This window comes from Microcebus murinus, chromosome 9 (assembly GCF_040939455.1).
Source record: "Microcebus murinus isolate Inina chromosome 9, M.murinus_Inina_mat1.0, whole genome shotgun sequence".
Lineage (NCBI taxonomy): Eukaryota > Metazoa > Chordata > Mammalia > Primates > Cheirogaleidae > Microcebus > Microcebus murinus.
The window spans coordinates 86602234-86622735 of NC_134112.1; the positions used below are offsets into that span (position 1 = coordinate 86602234).

The 20502-nt window shown below is 38.1% G+C and overlaps 1 protein-coding gene and 1 pseudogene across 1 annotated transcript in view; one reads left to right on the forward strand and one right to left on the reverse strand.

The window, feature by feature from the left end:
* The first annotated feature begins 2030 nt into the window (after nucleotides 1–2030).
* NUP205 (nucleoporin 205) overlaps nucleotides 2031–20502 on the forward strand; it is a 74661-nt gene continuing 56189 nt past the window's right edge. The window contains exons 1-7 of the mRNA XM_012744712.2: nucleotides 2031–2102; nucleotides 11468–11610; nucleotides 13189–13360; nucleotides 17138–17282; nucleotides 17670–17829; nucleotides 18860–19088; nucleotides 19868–20032. Coding sequence (XP_012600166.2) covers nucleotides 2075–2102; nucleotides 11468–11610; nucleotides 13189–13360; nucleotides 17138–17282; nucleotides 17670–17829; nucleotides 18860–19088; nucleotides 19868–20032 — 1042 coding nt within the window. The 5' untranslated portion in view covers nucleotides 2031–2074. The remainder of the gene's footprint in view (nucleotides 2103–11467; nucleotides 11611–13188; nucleotides 13361–17137; nucleotides 17283–17669; nucleotides 17830–18859; nucleotides 19089–19867; nucleotides 20033–20502) is intronic.
* On the reverse strand, nucleotides 5163–6611 carry LOC105860182 (methionine aminopeptidase 2 pseudogene; annotated as a pseudogene).

The following is a 20502-nucleotide window of genomic DNA, read 5'->3' on the forward strand; positions in this document are numbered from 1 at the left end:
CATCCTGAATTTCTTGCAACTTGAAAGATTTCCTTTAGAACCATTGGCCCCAATCTTTCGTGTTGAGCAATAGAGCTTTCATGGGGTAGATGAGAAGGGCTGTTTGTCTTCTTTACTGCCCGGTGACAAAATGCATGGGTTATGCAGATATGCTGCGTAGCTACACCCATCACTAGGTGTTATTTTCGAGGTAGGGTTTATATTGAGCAAATGCTTAGAAATCCTGCTAGGGCTTATTTTATGGGTAGGTCTTATTTTCGGGAAACACGGTAGAAAGATGGGTGGAAAACCAGGAATGGTGGTGTCCTACAAGCCACAATAATTTTTATAATGCAGAAATAAAGTGCCCAAGGAATTTAACAGTTTATTACTGGTGACCATTCTAAGAGCAGTTTTGGAAGGGGTTAGATAGCAATATCGAAATTGCAAGAGCCTGAGGAATCCTGTTAGAGAATGCTTGTACGTATAATGAAGGGTGAGGGGGTTGGTTGCTGCCAAGTTAAAGAGTTCCTTCACAGAAAGCAAAGTGATCTACTGAGAGGGAAGTGTGTGGACTTAAAGGCCTGTGTGTGTAAGGCTTGTAATGGTTATGCAGAGAAAGAAAACCTTTGAAAGCCACTTCCTGTCAAGTTCCCATTCAATATTCTTCTCACCTTCATGATAAATTTCATGAGAAATCCCTTTGCCTTTTCATTCTCTCTCCAACCCTTCACTCTTTAAAACCACTTTTATTGTAGTTTAGCATTTGTCTCTATACAACGACTTTCAAAAAAAAAATCACCGGTGAGTTTGTGTTTCACCTAATGTACATCGTGTCACATGAGATTGTAAGGCACACAGAACATCTCAGACATAAATAGCTGTAGTTATGTCATCTCCCTAATTGCAGGGATTAAATAAGATAATGCATGTAAAATTCTTAATAGATATATGGTATATGATAGTAAATGGTAATGATTATTTTTTTTAGTTTGAAAATTAGCGAGGTAAAATTTAACCAGTGATAAAAAGAGGGTCAGTTATTTTGGGTGACAGGTAGAGAAGCACTCGGTGATTATAAAATATGTCTGGAATTTACTTTAAAATAATCTGTGCGTAGGGGTAAGGGAAATTGGCTATGTTATTGAAGCTGGGCGTTCATTATTCTAATTTGGTGTTATTATTATTATTTTTTGTAACAGGGTCTCACTCTGTGTCCTAGATTGGAGTGCAATGGCAGGATCACAGCCCACTGCAACTTCCAACTTCCAGACTCAAGCGATCCTCCTGCCTCAGCCTCCGGAGTAGCTGGGACTACAGGAACGCTCCACTACGCCTGGCTAATTTTTTAATTTTTTGTAGAGACTGGGTCTTGTATTGCCCAGGCAGGTCTCGGACCCCAGAGTTCAAGCTATGCTTCCTCCGCCCCCCTACCCCGCCCGGCTCCCACTCCTTGGTCTCCTAAAGTGCTGGAATTACAGGCATGAGCCATCCGCGCCTAGCCCTGAAAATTTAATAATAAAAAATTATGATTTGTTTCGCTCTATGTAACTATGTTGATACAATACACTTGGTAAATTGAAATGTCATGGAAACTTAGGTCAAATGGCTTTTCGAGGTGCAGACACCTTACACACCCCCCCTACTCTCCAATGTAAGGGACTAATGCAAAGAAGATTTAATTTGAAATGGAGGTGATTCGAATTCATGGCATCACAAGTGGGCATTATTTTAATAACTAGTCTCAGAATACTGCTTTCTATTCTAACACCTTGCCACTCCACCTAACCAACCTCATGCATCATTAGGAAAAAAACTACCAGTCCCAGGATGCACTGCACTATGAACGTCAAGGCGAGGACCTCGAATCTCTGACCTGGTTGCCCTCGCCTCATTTGAATGGGAATAATGTCAGGGAAAATTGATGTTTGTGACCCAGAGCAGATGTGGGAGTCTTTTGTACGCCTGGCTCGGCCAGACAGCGCCTTTCGGAGCGGACAGCGTGGTGCCGTTTTGCTCAGGCTTCTCCCAGGGCAGCCTCTCCCTCTCCTGGGGCCTCCATGCGGCAGGAGGGCTCCGTTAGTGCGCCTCCAAGATGGCGACGCTGTTGGCGGTAAATTCGGGTAAGTGCGGCCGGGCAGAAGAGAAACGGTGGAGCAGAACGATGACCGGTTCTGCAGGGAGAGTCCTGGGCTGTGAGGTTTCTCGGAGTCCAGATCCCCACTTGTGCGCAGTGTCTGCTTTTTTTCTACCTCTGGGCCCAGAGTCCCGCCCCTCCCCAGTTTGAATGGCGCGCTTCGGCGCTGAGGCTCTAGCCCTTGAGTTGGGGTTAGAGAGTCGAGACGATGAGGGCTTGGTCCGCTGGAGCCAGGTGTGTTATCTCTCGCAGCCCAGGGCTGAACCTGATCCCTCTCACTTCCCATCACACCATGAGTCTGCGGCCCTGATTTTGTAAGGATATGCGTCAAGTCACTGGCAATGAGGCCATACGACCTGAGACATTTTTCAGCCACGAGAGGAAGCTGAAAACTCACAGGCCAAAGTAGACACCGGGGTTCCTTATGGGGTGGTGGTGGTGGGGTCTTGCAGGCAGCTAGTACCCCCGATTATGAAGTCTACCATCCAGAAGGTGGCCTGGACGGGAGTGTCGCGCGCTCAGCAAATGTCTCCCAGGTCTGCGGGTGTGGTCCGGCCCTAGATACTCCAGTACTTTTGGAGTAGTAGATTTTCGGGGTGGGGTGGAATCTAGATGGTAGTAAAGGAACTCTGGAAGATGTGAGGTGGGTCCTTTCTTGGTGCTTATAAACTCGGGGCGTTACAGCCCTCCAGGGTTGTTTGAAAGAGAGGGTGCATTTTGATTGTCACATTTCCTGGGATACATTGCAGGTGCATAGGAGGCGGGGCAAGGAAGCCTCAAGCCCTGTACCGGGAGGAACAGTCCTGAAAAAGAATTTCCTGCTCACAATGTTAATACTTCTCTTGAAATACACTTAAATTCCCAGGGAAAATTAAGAGAATATTTGTGTGATAAATGATTGTAGACAATCTCGTTCAAGGTGACTTACCTGAGTGCATTTTCTGTCTATGCAATTTTTTTTTCTATTGGTTTGTTCTACTTTGCAAAGAACTGATGTACTTGAAAAGTCTAAATCTGCGTTTCATAAATCAAGCTATTTCAGAAACACTATGATAAATTACTTTATAATAATGAAGGCCATGTTTACTGAACTCCTACTATGTCCCAGCACTGCACTAAATGTTGTGTTTGGTTTTCTCATTCAATCCCCTTTGTACACCTGTGAAAGTAGCTGCTATCAAATATCTCATTTTACAAGTTTGGAAATAGAGGCTTCAAGTGGTTAAGTAACTTCTCCAAAGCCAAACAGCTAATGATTCTAAGGCAGTCTTAGGTGCTTAAATTGTTACATGCATGCTACTACTGGAGCACAACCTAATTCATTTTATGACATCAGATTTTTATATATTTTATGTATCTGAATGTTCTTAATGTTAGTAATGCTATTACATGCTTAATATTGCTGCCCTCCCTCCCAGCTAGATGTACTTAAAAACAAGGCTTGCATGTTATGTGTGGTTATGTACATTTCTTTAGTACATACTCATTCCAAGTTATTATCATTAAACAAATCATTGAAGCAAAAGGGAAAAGGAGTTGCCAACAGCTGCAAAGGGTATATATTGTATAATAAAGCATTGTGGCAGGAGACTTTAATTGGCAACATAGAAAACATTTTTAAAAGCCAAGAGTCAGAAGAATTTTTTTTTAAAAATTAAACATCTTAGGGAAGCAACCCAATGTCCATCAGTGAATGAATGGATAAATAAAATGTGACATACATGCAGTGGATTATTATGCATCCTTAAAAAGGAAGGAAATCCTGTTACATGCTAGCATATGAATTAACCTTGAGGACACTATACTAAGTAAATAAGCCAGTCACAAGAGACAAATACTGTATGATTACACTTATGAGAGGTATCTAAAGTAGTCAAACTCACAGATACAGAAAGTAGAATAGTGTGTTGCCAGAGGCTGGGAAAAGGGGAAATGGGAAATTATTGTCTAATGGGTATAGAGTTTCTATTTTGCAAGATGTAAAAGATCTGGAGATCAGATGAACAAGGTGAATATATTAAATACTTAACACTACTGAACTGTACACTTAAAAAATGGTTAAGATGGTATTCCATGTTATGTGTGTGTGTTTTAACCACAGTTTTAAAAAATTAAACATCTTAGAGTTGCAAAAGAATAAAAAAATAGAGGTTGTAGAGTTCTAAGACCTATGCTTGAATTTCAGCTGCATGACTTCCAAGTATTGTGACTTGTGTCATCCCTGCTGTGTAAATACACGCACAGGCTTGTTGTGAATAAGCAACCATTAATACTGCTTGACAGTCCTTCTGTGGTAGTCTAGTCACCCCTGTCCTGTTCACAGCAGTGATAATTTTAGACCTCTCCACACTCTTCAAATCTTTAACTTCCAAATGACCCCTTAAACTCCTAGTCACAGAGAAAACAGAAACCAATAGACATGAACTCTCTTTTTTCATCCTCAAAACTACAATTCGAGTTATATCTGCCTCATTTTGAATAAGTTTTGCCCTGTCTTCCTATTTAGGGTAAATTCTACCCTTCATGTCCTTTTCCTGATCTGTTACCCCTTCTCTGTCTTATATGTTTATCTCTCTTTTGCTCTTTCTTTTCTCTCCATTAACCCATCTTTTTATCTTGATCTCATTCTTTTTTTTTTTTTTTTTTTTTTGTCAGATCTGAAAATGTCTTTATTTTTTAGAAAATGGATTCCAGGAAGGTTAAAAAGCAATATCAGAGGGTATAGGTACAGAATTGGATATAGTCATTCAAAGCATTCAAGTAAGAGTATGGTAATATAAATATCCAAAAAGCATCTCTTAGGTGTTTAAAACAAAATGTTTAAGTCTTTCCTAACTAATTTGAGCTTTATAGCATTTCCTACACAGGAAAGGGTAAAACAGTTAACATTTGAAAAGTCGTGAAAGCTTTTTCCTTGGTTAATTACATTAGACTGTTTTTGATCAAATTCCTTCTTTTTTAACATGGATAAAAAATATTACATAGGTCCACTGTTAAAACAGGCAACATGTTTCAAATTCATTCTGGTATAATGTATTCCAACAAAACTTTTAGAAAATAAAGATGTTGAAGTGGCTTTGGACTAAGTTTAATAGTCATCTCCTCTGCTGACAACTTCTTTACATGTTGGACGCAACAGTATGGTATGTTCAAACTGTGCTTTATATGATTCTTTAATGTCACATAATGGTGGATATGGATCTACAATATCCAGGTCACACAGATTCTTCAGAGCCATCAAATATTTACTTTCTCCCAAGTGATCCAGCCATCTGCAGCAGAAGGCAAGGGTGCCAAAGTTTTTCTTTGATGACATTTAACAAGTGTTTTGTTCTTGGAAACCTTATTGGCACATGTCCAACATCAAAATTTTTCATGTAATGTGACCATATCATCATGAACAACACCTCTTCCTGTACTATCAAAGGTTTCAATTGCATAAACTTCTCCTTCCTCCATTCTTGTTGTCTCTCTTCCCTTCACAATGGACACTGTTTTACCAGCATGTATTCTATATTGCCCAATTGAATGTCCATTTAGATTATGGATTGGTTTCACTTGATATGTCATCCCATCTATTTCAACTTCATAGGATTCCATAACTTCTTGGATGGCCTCACCAACATCACACAGACGAACATCAATTCTAGCACACTTTATTCCAGTATTAGTAGCATCTTTTACAGCTTTTAATAATGTATCATATTTGGGATTGAAAGTGATAGTAAAAGCACAGTCAATAATCCTACTGCTTATATGTGTTCTAAAATCTATCTTACAGATGTCATCATATTGTAATACTGTTGTGTCACCAGCATTGGGATATAATGGGCAGCATAATTATTGAGAGAACATCCAGTAGGAAATGCCAGGCCTGCATTTAATCCATTCTCTTTTATTAACTTGCGCGAACAGTCTTCCAACTTTTCACTGATTTCTATCATTGTCATCCCAGGCTTGATCCAGCTCATAACATATTTTCTAACTTGTTGATGTGCTTCCCCAGCTTCTTGAAAATCATTCCAAATTTCTTCACTAGCCTGATCTAATGCTCTCTTTTCTTCACTTGTAATTCTCCAAGCAGCTGTTTGCCCATCTTGTGTGGGTGGGTATTCGTACTCTTGTCCTTTGGGAAATACATTAGGATACAGGTCATATATTGGAACTGAGGGAAGGTCTGTCTGAGCTTTTGGTCCTCTCTTCTTCTTTTTCTTCTTTTTTCCAGTTGTTCCATCCCCACATTCATCATCATTGTCTCTTTCTTTCTCTTCCAAAGCTTGTCTTTCCAATTGTCTTGCTACCTCATCCACTGAGACTCCTGATTCTTTATCAGGTTCTTGTTATCCTGCTGTAGCAGCCCCTTTACTCTTCTTCTTCCGTCTTTTTTTCTTGGCTGTTTCCTTAGCCATAGAGGCAGCTCTCTCTCCCTGTTGTCCAGATCCAAGTCACCATTCAGGTGGCTCCCGGAGGCCGCTGCCTCCTCCACACCCGCCATGTTGCCGGAGAGAGCGCAAGGGAATCTTGATCTCATTCTTCACTCCAGTTACCATGCTTTCTCCCCTCTTCACGTTCAAACCTTTGGAAATATTTGTCAGTAGTCACTGAGTCCATTTTCATAACTCCTATTCCTCTTCCTATTCCATTCTAGTCTGTTTCTATTCTCGTAAACAGTTCTTAATAAGGTTAATGTGTTCTTGTATTTCAGAGTCCAGCAGACATTTTAACTCTTCATCTTGCTTGATCTTTCAGGGTAAAGACCAAAATCCTTCCTTGATTGATTGATTGATTGATTTTGAAACAGGGTCTCATTCTGTCACCCAGGCCGAAGGGCAGTGGCACGATCATAGTTCACTGCAGCCTCAAATTCTAGGCTCAAGCCATCCTTCAGTCTCAGCATCCTGAGTAGCTAGGACTACAGGTGCACACCACCATGCCCAGCTAATTTTTCTTATTTTTTATAGAGATGGGGTCTGGCTATGTTGCCCAGGCTGATACTGAACTCCTAGCCTTAAGCAATCCTCCTGCCTCAGCCTCCCAAGGGCTGGGATTACAGGCATGAGCCACTACACCTGGCCCCAAAATCCTTTAAATGGGCTAGAAAGTCCTGCATGGTGTGACAGTTGCCTATCTTGGCAAACCCTTGTTCTCTGTACTCCTGTTTTCTTAGCCTTTTTAGTTCTTTCACCCATGCAGTGTTCCTTCTTGCCAGAGGAACCCACATGTTGTCCTGTCTTCCTGGAATGCATGTGCTTACCTCCCACCCCTCAGTTATTTCCCACTTTTATCCTTCAGATTTCAGCCTAATCATCACTTTCTCAGGGAATCCTTCCCTCCCCTGACCTCTCTGGCTAGGTCAGCTTCCTCTATCATGTGATCTTTTGCCCTGGGTTCCTCTCCTTCATAGCACTTAATGACAGTTTGATACTAGATTTACGTATGATTATATGATTATTATGTTTCCTCACTACGCTGTAAGCTCACCAGTACCTCATGCATGGTGAATGACTGAATAAATGTGACTTGCTGGAGGTATCCCTAAATGTTAAGGAAAATACGTGTATTTCTTAAGTGTGTAAACTACATGTTAAGAATACATATTTAGTAATTTTGAAAAATTTATAGTCTCATTTAATTTGTAATTAGTAAAAAGATATTTTTTAAAATTAGTCAAACTGAAGACAAACTGAAGATAAATATTTGCTGGCTTCGGTGATATGTTGATGTTAATAATGGACTAAGTAGGCCAGTATATATGTTTCTTTTTCTTTTTCTTTTTTCTGTGTAGGAATTTTGTTCTGTTTTTGGATGCCTCCCTGTAATGGAGGGAAAAAGGGAATTTTTTTTCTACCACTCATTGACCTTATTACACCAAGTATAAGGAAATTTATTAGTGTTTCAGAGGTCTTATTGTATATTAAATATTACTTTTAAGGGACGAATATTAACTGTCGTCAGCTTTATTTTATTTATTTATTTGAGACAGTCTCACTCTGTTGCCCTGGGTAGAGTACTGTGGTGTCATCATAACTCACTGCAACCTCAAACTCCTGGGCTCAAAGCAATCTTCCTCCTTCAGCCTCCCAAGTACCTGGGACTGCAGGCGTGTGCTACCACACTCGACTAATTTTTCTATTTTTAGTGGAGATGGGTCTCGCTCTTGCTTAGGCTGGTCTTAAATGCTCCTGAGCTCAAGCAATTCTCCCACCTCGCTCTCCCAGAGTACTAGGATTACAGGCGTGAGCCACCATGCCTAGCCAACTTTTGTCAGCTCTTTATCACATTTCTGAAATACTGTAGTAGGCATATTTCAGATTTACCTACGAGTCATTTTTGATACCTTCCTTTTATACCCTGTGCCATTTGATTACCAATTCTAACTCCTTTCTACTATTAACAGTTCTTTCTTTCCTCTTTCACTGCCTTCATCCTAGCTTAGGTTCAATCATCTTATGAGTGTCTTACCTATTATCCTCGTTTATAACACTTCCTGTTCTAGTCTGTCAGTCACACTATAACACAATTGTCCTACAATGCCAATTTCATTTTGTCATCTAGTACTTGAAACTTTCTCATTTATTAATGGAAAAAATTTTTTCTTGGCACTGGAATCCAAGGCTCATGTCTACTCTATCCTTTGCAGTTAGAGGGGGCCAAGAAAATTATCTTGAGGAAAGTCATCTAGTCACCAGGATCTAGAGTCAGGTCCTCATTTTGGCAGGCCCAGAAATCTGATTTTTGTCAATGTGTCCAGAGTTCATTAGGTCCCATTCATTGATTTTTCTCTAATCAGATTTGGAGAAGACAGGTTCTGTCTTCTAGCATGCCAGTTTATTGATCTTTAGTGGGAAGTATATCTGCATGGGTACTTATGTTGGTTTTTCAGTACATTCTTCATTCTAGAAATTTATATGACAAGCTATTTTTTAAATCAGAAGAGTGGCAAGTGTGAGATCAAAGCAGGAGAAGCAAAGCAGGGAACTGGATGATCTCTTTAGGTAAGAAAAGTCTAAACATTCTGATTCCCATTCTCCCACATCCCCACACCAAAGACCTAACATATCATCTCTTGCCCTGATCCTCAGATTGGTTTAGGTTCTCCCTTTTTTATGCTGTCATAGCACTCTGTACTTCATCATACTTTTTATTATACTGATAATTGTTTTTTGAATTCTACATTTAATGCACATTTAATTCTACATTTAATGTCTTCTCAATCTGTAAGTTCCATGAGATCTGGGATCCTGTCTGTCTTGTTCAGTCTGTAGTTCATGGTACATGGAAGGCCCTCGGGAAATATTTGTTGAGCGAATGAAAGAATTAATGGATGCTCAGCTTGACTGGTTTACTCTGTCCTCTCCCTGCACATCTCCCCTTTGAAAAAATATTTCTCACTATGTTCATTGGGTTATAATGCATTTAATTACATTATGGTTACGTTTCATGCCATTCTTACTGTCTTGGTAACTTTATTTGGATTTGGGTTTTCTCAGATAACATTTTAACATGCTTATAGACCATCCTTTAAAATTTAGGCTATAGTTAGCTCCAAGTTTCATCTATTGAGTAATTAATTGATTAGTTTTGACTAGTTTCCCTTTCAGGGTCTTTTAAAACACATATGGGTACCTTATCTGATTATTTCTAAACAGAAACCTTGGGCTTTAGGGTAGTATTTTTTAAATGGTGGGCCTAAAACCAATTTAGTGGCCCCCCCCAACAAAAAGGAGGAACAGAATATAAAATATCAGAGTTCATTGAATGTAATTAATGAATGACTATTAGTATTTTATATAAAAGTTTTGTTTTAGTTTTGCATATGTATATACTGGCTTGAAATATGAAGCCAGTATATACAGAAATATTTCATAAAATATGAAATATTTCTCACTATGGGTTGCAATCAAAAATTTTGAAAGTCCCCACTCTGACCTCTTTGCTACTGCTCTGTGAATTTTCTTTCATACTTTTCATACCTGTTTTTGAGCCTTGCTCACACTTTGCCTTGTCTGTTCTTTGTCACCCAGATTTTCCCCATCCTTCAAATGCTGCACAAGTGCAGCCATCCCTTAGCAATCTTTGACCATCATTTTGACCTTTTGAAATTCTTACATTGTTTGTGGCAAAAATCATATTTCTTTTTTGTATTGTTACTGAAACATTTTACTTATGTACATTTTGTCTCCCAAACTTGATTGTGAACTTTTTAAAGACTAGGATTATTTCTCCTATCCCCTAGGATACCTTACTGTTCATTTTTGGAGCATAAATATTTTTAGGTAAATTGGTTTCCTTAGTTTAGATGAATTAGCCTAGGTGTGTCTTTCTCTACTTACCAGACTATTTATGTACCAGGTATTTCTGAAATACCTAAATTCATCTCCTCAAACATTTTCACGTTCTAAGGATTCTGTACAGGAGCAATATAATTTAGTTATAATTTAGGCTACATTATGATGCCAGACTGTGTGGTTTCAAGTCCTGCTTATCAAGTGTGACCTTGGTGGTGAGTGTTTTGATCTCTCTGCCTCAATTTTCATATGTATAAAATGACAGATTGGTTACTGTGTATTTTTGCCAAAAAAAAAAAAAAAATAATAATAATAATAAAATGACAGAAGACATAATGCTGGCCTCATAGGGTTTTATGAGCTATACTAATACGTGTAAAAAGCTTAGGACCATGCTTAGTAGCATTTAGCAAACGTTCATTAAGTATTCCCTATTATTGTTATTACATTTATGAATTTAAATGTGATCGGCCGGGCGTATTGGCTCACGCCTGTAATCCTAGCACTTTGGGAGGCCGAGGTGGGAGGATTGCTTGAGCTCAGGAGTTCGAGACCAGCCTGAGCAAGAGTGAGACCCCCTTTCTACTATAAATAGTAATAAATTAGCCAAACAACTAAAAATAGAAAAAATAGCTGGGCACGGTGGCTCTTGCCTGTAGTCCCAGCTGCTCAGGAGGCTGAGGCAGGAGGATCACTTGAGCCCAGGAGTTTGAAGTTGCTGTGAGCTAGGCTGACACCATGGCATTCTAGCCCAGGCAACAGAGTGAGACTGTGTCTCTAAACAAACAAATAAATAAATGTGATCCTTTTTATATGAGTTTATAAAAGTATTCCATATGGTGTTTTTTAATAGCCACTGCCTTAGCCAAAATAAAGTACATTTTTCAGCTTCTCAGTTTTCTAAAATCTGAGTACTTTCCTAGTCCTGCTTTTCATTTGGATGACAGGGAGGGAGGGAAGGAAAGGCACATACCTTTACTGAGTGCCTGTGACATGCCAGGTACTGTTTTGTGTGTTTTACCTAGTTTTTGATGCTGATTTTCTTTCTTTCTTTTTTTTCTAGCTGCTAGTCTATGGGGTCCTTACAAAGACATTTGGCAAACAGTGGGAAGTGCTCTTTGGAGAAGACAACCTGAAGCTGTTCACCTTCTTGACATGATTTTGAAGAAACACAAACCTGACTTCATCTCATTGTTCAGAAACCCAGTAGGAAATTTTCTTTTTTGCTTCTTGGATTTGTTTTGTTTTTTAATAAGATTGAAGGAGCAAATTATACTCTTAATGCATGTCAACAAAATGTATTACTTGTCTACTCCAGTAATTCAGTGATTTTCTCTTAAAATGTAATTTTTCCTAGGAGCAATTATTATCTTCCTTTTTTCTCCATGGAAGTTAATATTGTATTTATCTCTAGCTAAGAGATAAACTTAATAAAATTTGAAGATGATTTAGGAAATTCAGTATATTCTAGAAATACTAGCTGCTTTAGAATTTCTGACCTGTATATAATACATCTAAGCTTGATAAGATTGATGATTTTACTTATTTCCAGGTATATCTTAGCATTTTAAATCTTCATAGTGTTATTTAAGTAAGTTGTGTTAGCTGAATTAATTAATTCTTGCATGTCATTAATGATTGCATCTTGAAATTCTTTGCAGCTAGGAATACAGTATTTCAGTGGAGGGGATTCAAATTTGGTAACTCCTTTCCTTGCTGTTTGACAATTTTCTTTTTTATATACTAACAAGACTGTCTATGAACTATTTATAGGATTGTGTTACAAGAAATGACTTTTTAGTTTTTGGCCTTTTTTGCTTATTTTAGTAGAAAGAGCCCTAGCCTGGGAGCCAGTTGAGCTGAGTTCCAATCTTGGCTCTACCACTGAAGAGTTGTATGACCACAGCCAAGTTATCTGACTTATCTGGGCATCAGTTTTCCCATCTATAGTACAGGAGCAGGAATAAATGACCTTTGTAGCCTTTTTTCAAGGTCTAAAATTTTAAGATTTTATGATCTTTCAGTCTTTCAGTTAATTCTATATGTCATTTGCTAAATATTTGAACCAATCATTTAGGAAACAGGGTCACATTTTATAGAATATATTAACTAAATATTATTTGCTCAACTAGGTAATTTGACAATTTATATATTCATTTGTTATTTCCCACTTGAAGACTTTTTTTTCCAAGAGACAAGGTCTCACTCTGTTGCCTGGGCTAGAGAGTAGTGGCATGATCATAGCTCACTGCAACCTCAGATTCCTGGACTCAAGTGATCCTCTCCCTCAGCCTCCTGTGTGCCACCACAGCTGGCTAATGTATTTTATTTTATTTTTTAAAGATGGGATCTTGCTATGTTACCCAGGCTGGACTTGGACTCCTAGTCTCAAGTGATCCTCCCACTTTGGCTTCCCAAAGTGCTGGGATTAAAGGTGTGAGCCTACTGCATTTGACCTGAAAACATCATTATTTTAATTCATTAAATATATAATTGAAAAAATTCCTTAGAAACTTGAAAAATAGTATGTTATTTTGTGTTTTCTCCAGATTTTGTAGTTCAGAGTTTAGCAGAAACAGTTATTGCAAAGGTAGTATTAGCATAAAAAGTCGAAGGTAATATAAAATGTTAGCTCATAAAGGTCTAATATAGACTATTAATAAGAAATACTTCTGTTTGTCATATTACCAGGCTGTGTTATCATGAATAAACTTCTGTAGGTAACACTTCAGGACCTCTCTCCAATGTGGTATTTTCATTATGATTACAATTTTATCATTGTAGCCAAAAAATGTTCAACAGCATGAGAAGGTTCAGAAAGCCAGTACAGAGGGAGTCGCCATCCAAGGTCAACAGGGAACCCGACTTCTTCCTGAACAGCTCATTAAAGAAGCCTTTATTCTCAGTGACCTTTTTGATATTGGAGAATTGGCAGCTGTTGAGCTTCTGCTTGCTGGTAGGTTGATGTCTAACTGAAACTATGGTAAAGTAGTACAGAATTAGAAAATTATTCACTGATATTTTAAAATATATTGTTTAGATTCCATAGTAGTTTCTCTCTCTCTCTTTTTTTTTTTTTTTTTGAGACAGAGTCTCTGTTGCCTAGGCTAGAGTGCCATGGCGTCAGCCTAACTCATAGCAACCTCGAACTCCTGGGCTCAAGCAATCCTGCCTCAGCCTCCCAAGTAGCTGGGACTACAGGCACACACCACTGTGCCCAGCTATTTTTTCTATTTTTAGTTGTTTGGCTAATTTCTTTCTATTTATAGTAGAGAGGAGGTCTTGCATTTGCTCAAGCTGGTCTCGAACTCCTGAGCTCAAGCAATCCTCCCACCTCAGCCTCCCAAAGTGCTAGGATTACAGGTGTGAGCCACCACGCCTGACCTTTTTTTTTGAAACAGGGTATTGCTCTGTTGTCTAGGCTAGAATGCAGTAGCATAATCATAGCTCACTGCAGCCTCCAATTCCTGGGCTCATGTGATCCTCCTGCCTCAGCCTCCCAAGTAGCTGGGACTACAGGTTTACACAACCACACCCAGCTAATTTTTTATTTTATTTTCTATTTCTTTTTTTTTTTGAGACAGAGTCTCGCTTTGTTGCCCAGGCTAGAGTGAGTGCCGTGGCGTCAGCCTAGCTCACAGCAACCTCAAACTCCTAGGCTCAAGCAATCCTGCTGCCTCAGCCTCCCAAGTAGCTGGGACTACAGGCATGCGCCACCATGCCTGGCTAGTTTCTTTTTCTATATATATTAGTTGGCCAATTAATTTCTTTCTATTTATAGTAGAGACGGGGTCTCGCTCTTGCTCAGGCTGGTTTCAAACTCCTGACCTCAAGCAATCTGCCTGCCTTGGCCTCCCAGAGTGCTAGGATTACAGACAGGCGTGAGCCACCGCACCTGGCCTATTTTCTATTTTTTGTAGAGATAGGTTCTCACTGTCCCTCAGGCTGGTCTTGTACTCCTGGGCTCAAGCAATGTTCCTGCCTCAGCTTCCTAAAGTGCTAGGATTATAGGCATGAGCCACTAGGCCACCAGATTCCATAATAGTTCCTAAGGATGTAGTTTGACAAAACCATCTTCAAAAATATATTCTTTTGGTTATCTTTGATTAAAGGGAATAATTCAGTTTAGTGATCAGAGTTGTTAAAGGTAATTGAACTGTTTTCAGATAGACTTTTACATGATATTAATAATTTACTAGCAAAAAATAATTGGTTGCATCTCCGAAGTTTAATAGCACATAACATTTATTGTCGTATAGTGATAGGAGAGGTAAGATCACTGCTTTTTTGGAGTTTCTTTTTGAGAGGGTGATTCAGATAATGAATGAATAGGTCAAAAATAAGATAATTCAATAACAGTAGTAGGAAGAAAATAAAACAAGGTAGTAGGATGTAGGTACCTCAAAAAGGATACTTAGAAAAGACCTCTCTGAGATGAGGATATTTGGTATGAGCACTGACTGATGAGAAGGTGCCAACCACTCAGACCTCTTAGGGAAGGCTGTTCCAGGCAGAGTGAGCAACAGGTGCTTGAGGTGGGAACAAAGGCATTGTTTAAGCATAAACAGACCACTGTGGCTAGAACATCATAGATGAGGAAGAGAGTGGAGAAAGGTGTGATACAGCAGGAATCAGGTCATGTTTGATTTTATAGGCCATGGAAATTATTTGGATTTTATTCTAATTGCAATGGAAAGTTATTGTTGAGGACTTTAAATGGAAATGCTACATAACCCAGAAAACTTTGAAATTATTTCTCTGGCTGCTACATAGAGAAAAGATTGAAATTTCCATAAAATGAGCAGTTCATTTTAATTATAACAGAAGAGCCATGTGAAGAAAATCTGAGCATTTGTATTTATTTATTTATTTCAATGAATTTAGGCACTGCAAGGCGATCCATGTTTTTGTTACATGGATGAATTGTATAATGCTGAAGTCAGGGGTTTTAGTGTTCACGTCACCAGAATAGTGTACATTGTACCTTACAGGTAGATTTTTATTCCTCACCCACTCTGGCCATCCCCCCTTCTCAGTTTTCAATGTCCATTACACCACTTTATGACCATATTTACTCCTCGTTTAGCTCCCACTTATAAGTGAGAACATGTGGCATTTGTTTTTCCACTCTTGAGATACTTCACTTAGGATAATGGTTTCAACTTCCATCCATGTTGTTTCAAAAGACATTATTTTGTTCCTTTTCATGGGTGAGTAGTACTCCATGGTGTATATATGTGTGTGTGTGTGTGTGTGTGTGTGTGTGTGTGTGTATACACCACATTTTCTTTATAATATGGGCATTTTCATTACACAAAAGTTTAGTATGTCTAAAGATATTTTTATGGCTGCCAAAATCATTTTTGACTAAGTCTGTATTAAAAGAGGTCTGAGGAATGTAGTTCTCCCATTCGGTGAGGGGCATGTTAACTAAACACGCTTATGTGTTTTTGTTTTGTTTTTGTTTTTTTTGAGGCAAGGTTTTGCTCTATTGCTCTGGCTAGAGTGCAGTGGCATCATCATAGCTCAATACAGCCTCCTGGGCTCAAGAGATCCTCCTGCCTCAGCCTCCTGAGTAACTGAGACAACAGGTGCACACCACCATGCCTGGCTAATTTTTTTGGTTTTTTTGTAGTGGCAGGGTCTCGCTATTGCCTAGGCTGGTCTCAACTCCTGGCCTCAAGCGATCTTCCCACCTTGGCCTCCCAAAGTGCTAGGATTATAGGCGTGAGCCACCACGCCCAGCCTGCTTGTATTTAGAGTTTAAGTCAGAACTTTTGGTTAATAAACATTTATTCTGTGCCTACTATGTGCCAGGCACTGCCTTAAGACTCTGGCAACATAAAGATAAATAAAACCTCAACTAATAATATAAAGAAGCTCATCATCTAGTAATTGAGAAAGACATGAAAGCAAATAATTTTGACACAATTAAGTGCATTAATGCAATGTGTTTTCCAAGACTTAGAGATGATGCAGAGGGAATGGGATTAAATTCACCTTGGATTATACAGAGAAGTCTAGATCATGAGATTTAAGGTAGATGTTGCAAAATGAGTAAGCATGCATCGGGTGGAATAGGTGGGCATTCAGGAGGATGAAGGGCATCCAGGCAGAAGAAATCACCTGTACAGGAGGATGAAGCAAGGTGATGAATTTGGGGAACTGAATGGAGTGGAGTGGAGGGGTGATTGGAGTAAGGGAAGAAGAAAGCTATAGGATATGAAACTAGAACTGTAGGCAAAGTGCTCTAAAAAGATAAAATGGAACTCATTCCAAGGAGAGCAATTAAAAGGGTAAGTGAACTCGAAATGTACAAAAAGGTTATTTAATTTTCAGAGAAGATTCTGGGCGAAGAAACTTCCAAATAGTTGAAAGATTTCAGGTGAGAGAGAGTAAAATGAGCATCAAATAAAATGAGATTTCACGAACCATAGTGAGACTGAAAGTTTCTTGCCTAGTATATGTAAATGACAGATGAAGGTAAAAGTGAGAGTTTGAAGAGGAGTGAATTCCATGTGACTGCTAGTGTTCAATCATAGGTTGGATGGCTCTTTGTGTATATTTGTGCAAGTTGTGCAACAGTGGAAGGATTTTTGAAGAAGAATCTTAGGACCCCTTAAACTCTGAGCTTCTATGATTGTTTGAACTGAACATTGGTATAGTGATTTTTGTCTCATCGTAAACATATATGTATTTATTTACTAAATGATTTCTCAACTTCCTTTTTTAGGAGAGCACCAACAGCCACATTTTCCTGGCCTTACCAGAGGATTAGTAGCTGTCCTTTTATACTGGGATGGAAAGCGGTGCATTGCCAATTCCCTGAAAGTCTTGATACAATCTAGACGGGGAAAGACATGGACCCTAGAACTGAGGTCTGTTTGCTTCTTGGGATTTCAAGGGTCAAGTTGAAATTACTTATAGAGTTATAATTTTAGAAATAACAAAAATATCCTCTTAGTATTGTATAATTTAAGTAAAATACATGAGTTGAGCAATTTACTCCCTTTTTCTGTCAAGAATGATATAACAATTTAAACCTATTTTATTTTGTTTACAAATAAAAAATAATTCAGTTATTTATGGTTAGAAGTTTATTGAAACCTGATGATTTAGGAAAGGTGAAAAGAGGTTACAATTCATCCTGGTTGTTTTCAGTAATGCGATATTATTGTCAAGAGTGTTTGCTCTATCTGTTGTTATAAGAAGTAGAAGTAATATTGTTTAATATAGCTTTGTTTATTGATTTCTTTTCATTACAGTCCAGAGCTGGTTTCCATGATAACACGCTTTACAGATGAGCTGATGGAGCAAGGATTGACTTACAAAGTCCTTACTCTGGTGTCACAGATTGATGTGAATAATGAGTTTGAGAAACTACAGCGGGAGAGAGGTTTGGGCAGAGAAAAGCACCGTAAAGAGGCAAGGGTTCAATGAAATCAATTCATGGGTTGTCTGTGTCACATCTCACAGGCAGAAACATCATGACAATTAGAATATTCTTTTAGTATAGGCAAAGAAAAATTAGTGATGTATTTTTTTGTTACACTTTTTATTATACTGGGTTTTTATTTTATTTTTCCAGGAAGAATTATGTAGCTGACACCATGCCCAATTACCATCTTTCTTTTTGCTTTTATTATTATTATTATTATTATTATTTTTTTTTTTTTTTTGAGACAGAGTCTCGCTTTGTTGTCCAGGCTAGAATGAGTGCCATGGCGTCAGCCTAGCTCACAGCAACCTCAAACTCCTGGGCTCGAGCGATCCTCCTGCCTCAGCCTCCCGAGTAGCTGGGACTACAGGCATGTGCCACCATGCCCGGCTAATTTTTTATATATATATATCAGTTGGCCAATTAATTTCTTTCTATTTATAGTAGAGACGGGGTCTTGCTCTTGCTCAGGCTGGTTTTGAACTCCTGACCTTGAGCAATCCGCCCGCCTCGGCCTCCCAAGAGCTAGGATTACAGGCGTGAGCCACCGCGCCCGGCCTTTTATTATTATTTTTAATTGACACATAATAATTGTACATATTAATAGGGTACATTGTGATATTTTGATATATGTATACATTGTGTAATAATCAAATCAGGATAATTAGCATAGCTGTCATCACAAACATTTATTATTTATTTGTGTGGGGAATGTTCAAAATCCATTCTTCTACCTATTTCAAAATGCAGTATATAATAAATTATTAATTATAGTCACCTAATAATGACATTGGTGACTATTAAGAAATTGGTCATCCCAATCTTTTAAGGAACTTAAGGACAAGGAATAAACAATAAAGTTTGTTCAGAGGTGAGATTTTTTTAGGATCACTTGTGGATTAAGATAGGTTTATTTCATTAGCCTTTATAAAAAATAGTTCATACTAATATTTTAGAATATATTATAGGCTTCACTGTAATTTATTTTTATTGGTAATTATATGTTTTTATTTCTAGGTTTCTGATCTCATCAAGGAGTGCAGGCAGTCTCTGGCAGAAAGCCTTTTTGCCTGGGCTTGCCAGTCACCTTTAGGCAAAGATGACACCCTCCTCCTTATTGGACATTTGGAAAGAGTGACAGTTGAGGCTAATGGCTCTCTGGATTCTGTGAATCTGGCTCTTCTTATGGCGCTTCTGTACTGCTTTGATATCAGTTTTATAGAACAAAGCACAGAGGAACGAGATGGTATTGAATTTTATACCTTTTCATACATTTATTTAAAAAGATTAGATTTTAAGTTGTGGAGGTAACACTTAAGAAGAGTGATATTTTAACTACTAAAATTAAAAAATTGTCTATTCTATTCCTTTATGTGTAATTCATTCATATTTGAATAGATATAAGATCATATTTAAAAAATAATTACCAACTTGTTAATTGTTTCTGTTGTCTTTATGGGATTTGGAATGGACAGTATTAAAAGATATATAATACATGTTTATGAGTTACACATGCTTACTTAATTGCTTATTTCTTTACTGTTCACATTTTCAAATCTTTCATGAAAACATTCTAAGAGATGACTATAATTTCAGTAATATATTATATTATGTTTGGCCTGTATTTTCTGTGAAGTTGATAAAATACTTTTAGCCTTTAGATAGCATTGATTTATATTTTAGGATTTATATGCAGATTCTTTTTCAAAGGGAGATCTGGAAAAAAATTTCATATGCAGAAAAAATGAGTGGCTTTAATTTTTTTTCTTGTTTATTATATACTTGTAAAATTCACTGAAAATAGTGAAATTAAAATTTAGGATTATTATTTTCCTTTTCCATGTTTAGTTTGTGTATAATCCTTAATAGTAGTGTACTTTTTGGTATGTTAAAAGTTAATGTTAATTAGTCATTTTTTGGTATGTATGCTCAGATTTTCTGACTATTAGACATTATTCCTGTATATCAAAAGTGAGAATTTATTTTGCTAGTGTGTGGTAAAGTGATCTATTTTTGTGTTTTCAGATATGATTCATCAACTTCCACTGCTGACAGAGAGACAGTACATTGCAACAATTCACTCTCGTCTTCAAGACTCACAGCCTTGGAAACTGCCTGGGCTGCAAGCCACTGTTAGACTTGCCTGGGCACTGGCATTGAGGGGAATTTCCCAGCTACCTGATGTGACAGGTAAATTGATTGTACATAATTTTGTTATCAGAAATAGCATATGAGCACTTAATGAAATTTTGGAAAGGCTGTTATCTTTGACATATAAAAGCACAAGCATATGAAGATATCTGGAGTTGCATTATATTAAGTGAGACTTCGTAAGGTAATGGTGAAATACAAACTTTTTCTTTTCTTGTCTCCCAAATAAGTTTTAGGAAATATTCTTTACCTTTCTTGGAGCCAGTGACAGTGCCATTTTATCTTCAGAGTAAGAGTTTAAAATTTGAAATGACAATATCATATTAAATATTTTTTTAAATTGAAATTTACTGCTGCTGGGTGTGGTGGCTCACGCCTGTAAACCCTAGCACTTGGGAAGCCAGGACGGGAGGATTGCTTGAGGCCAGGAGTTCAACAACAGCCTGAGCAACAGAGTGTAAATGGCATGTACCTGTAGTCCCAGCTACTTGCAGCTGAGGCAGAGGATC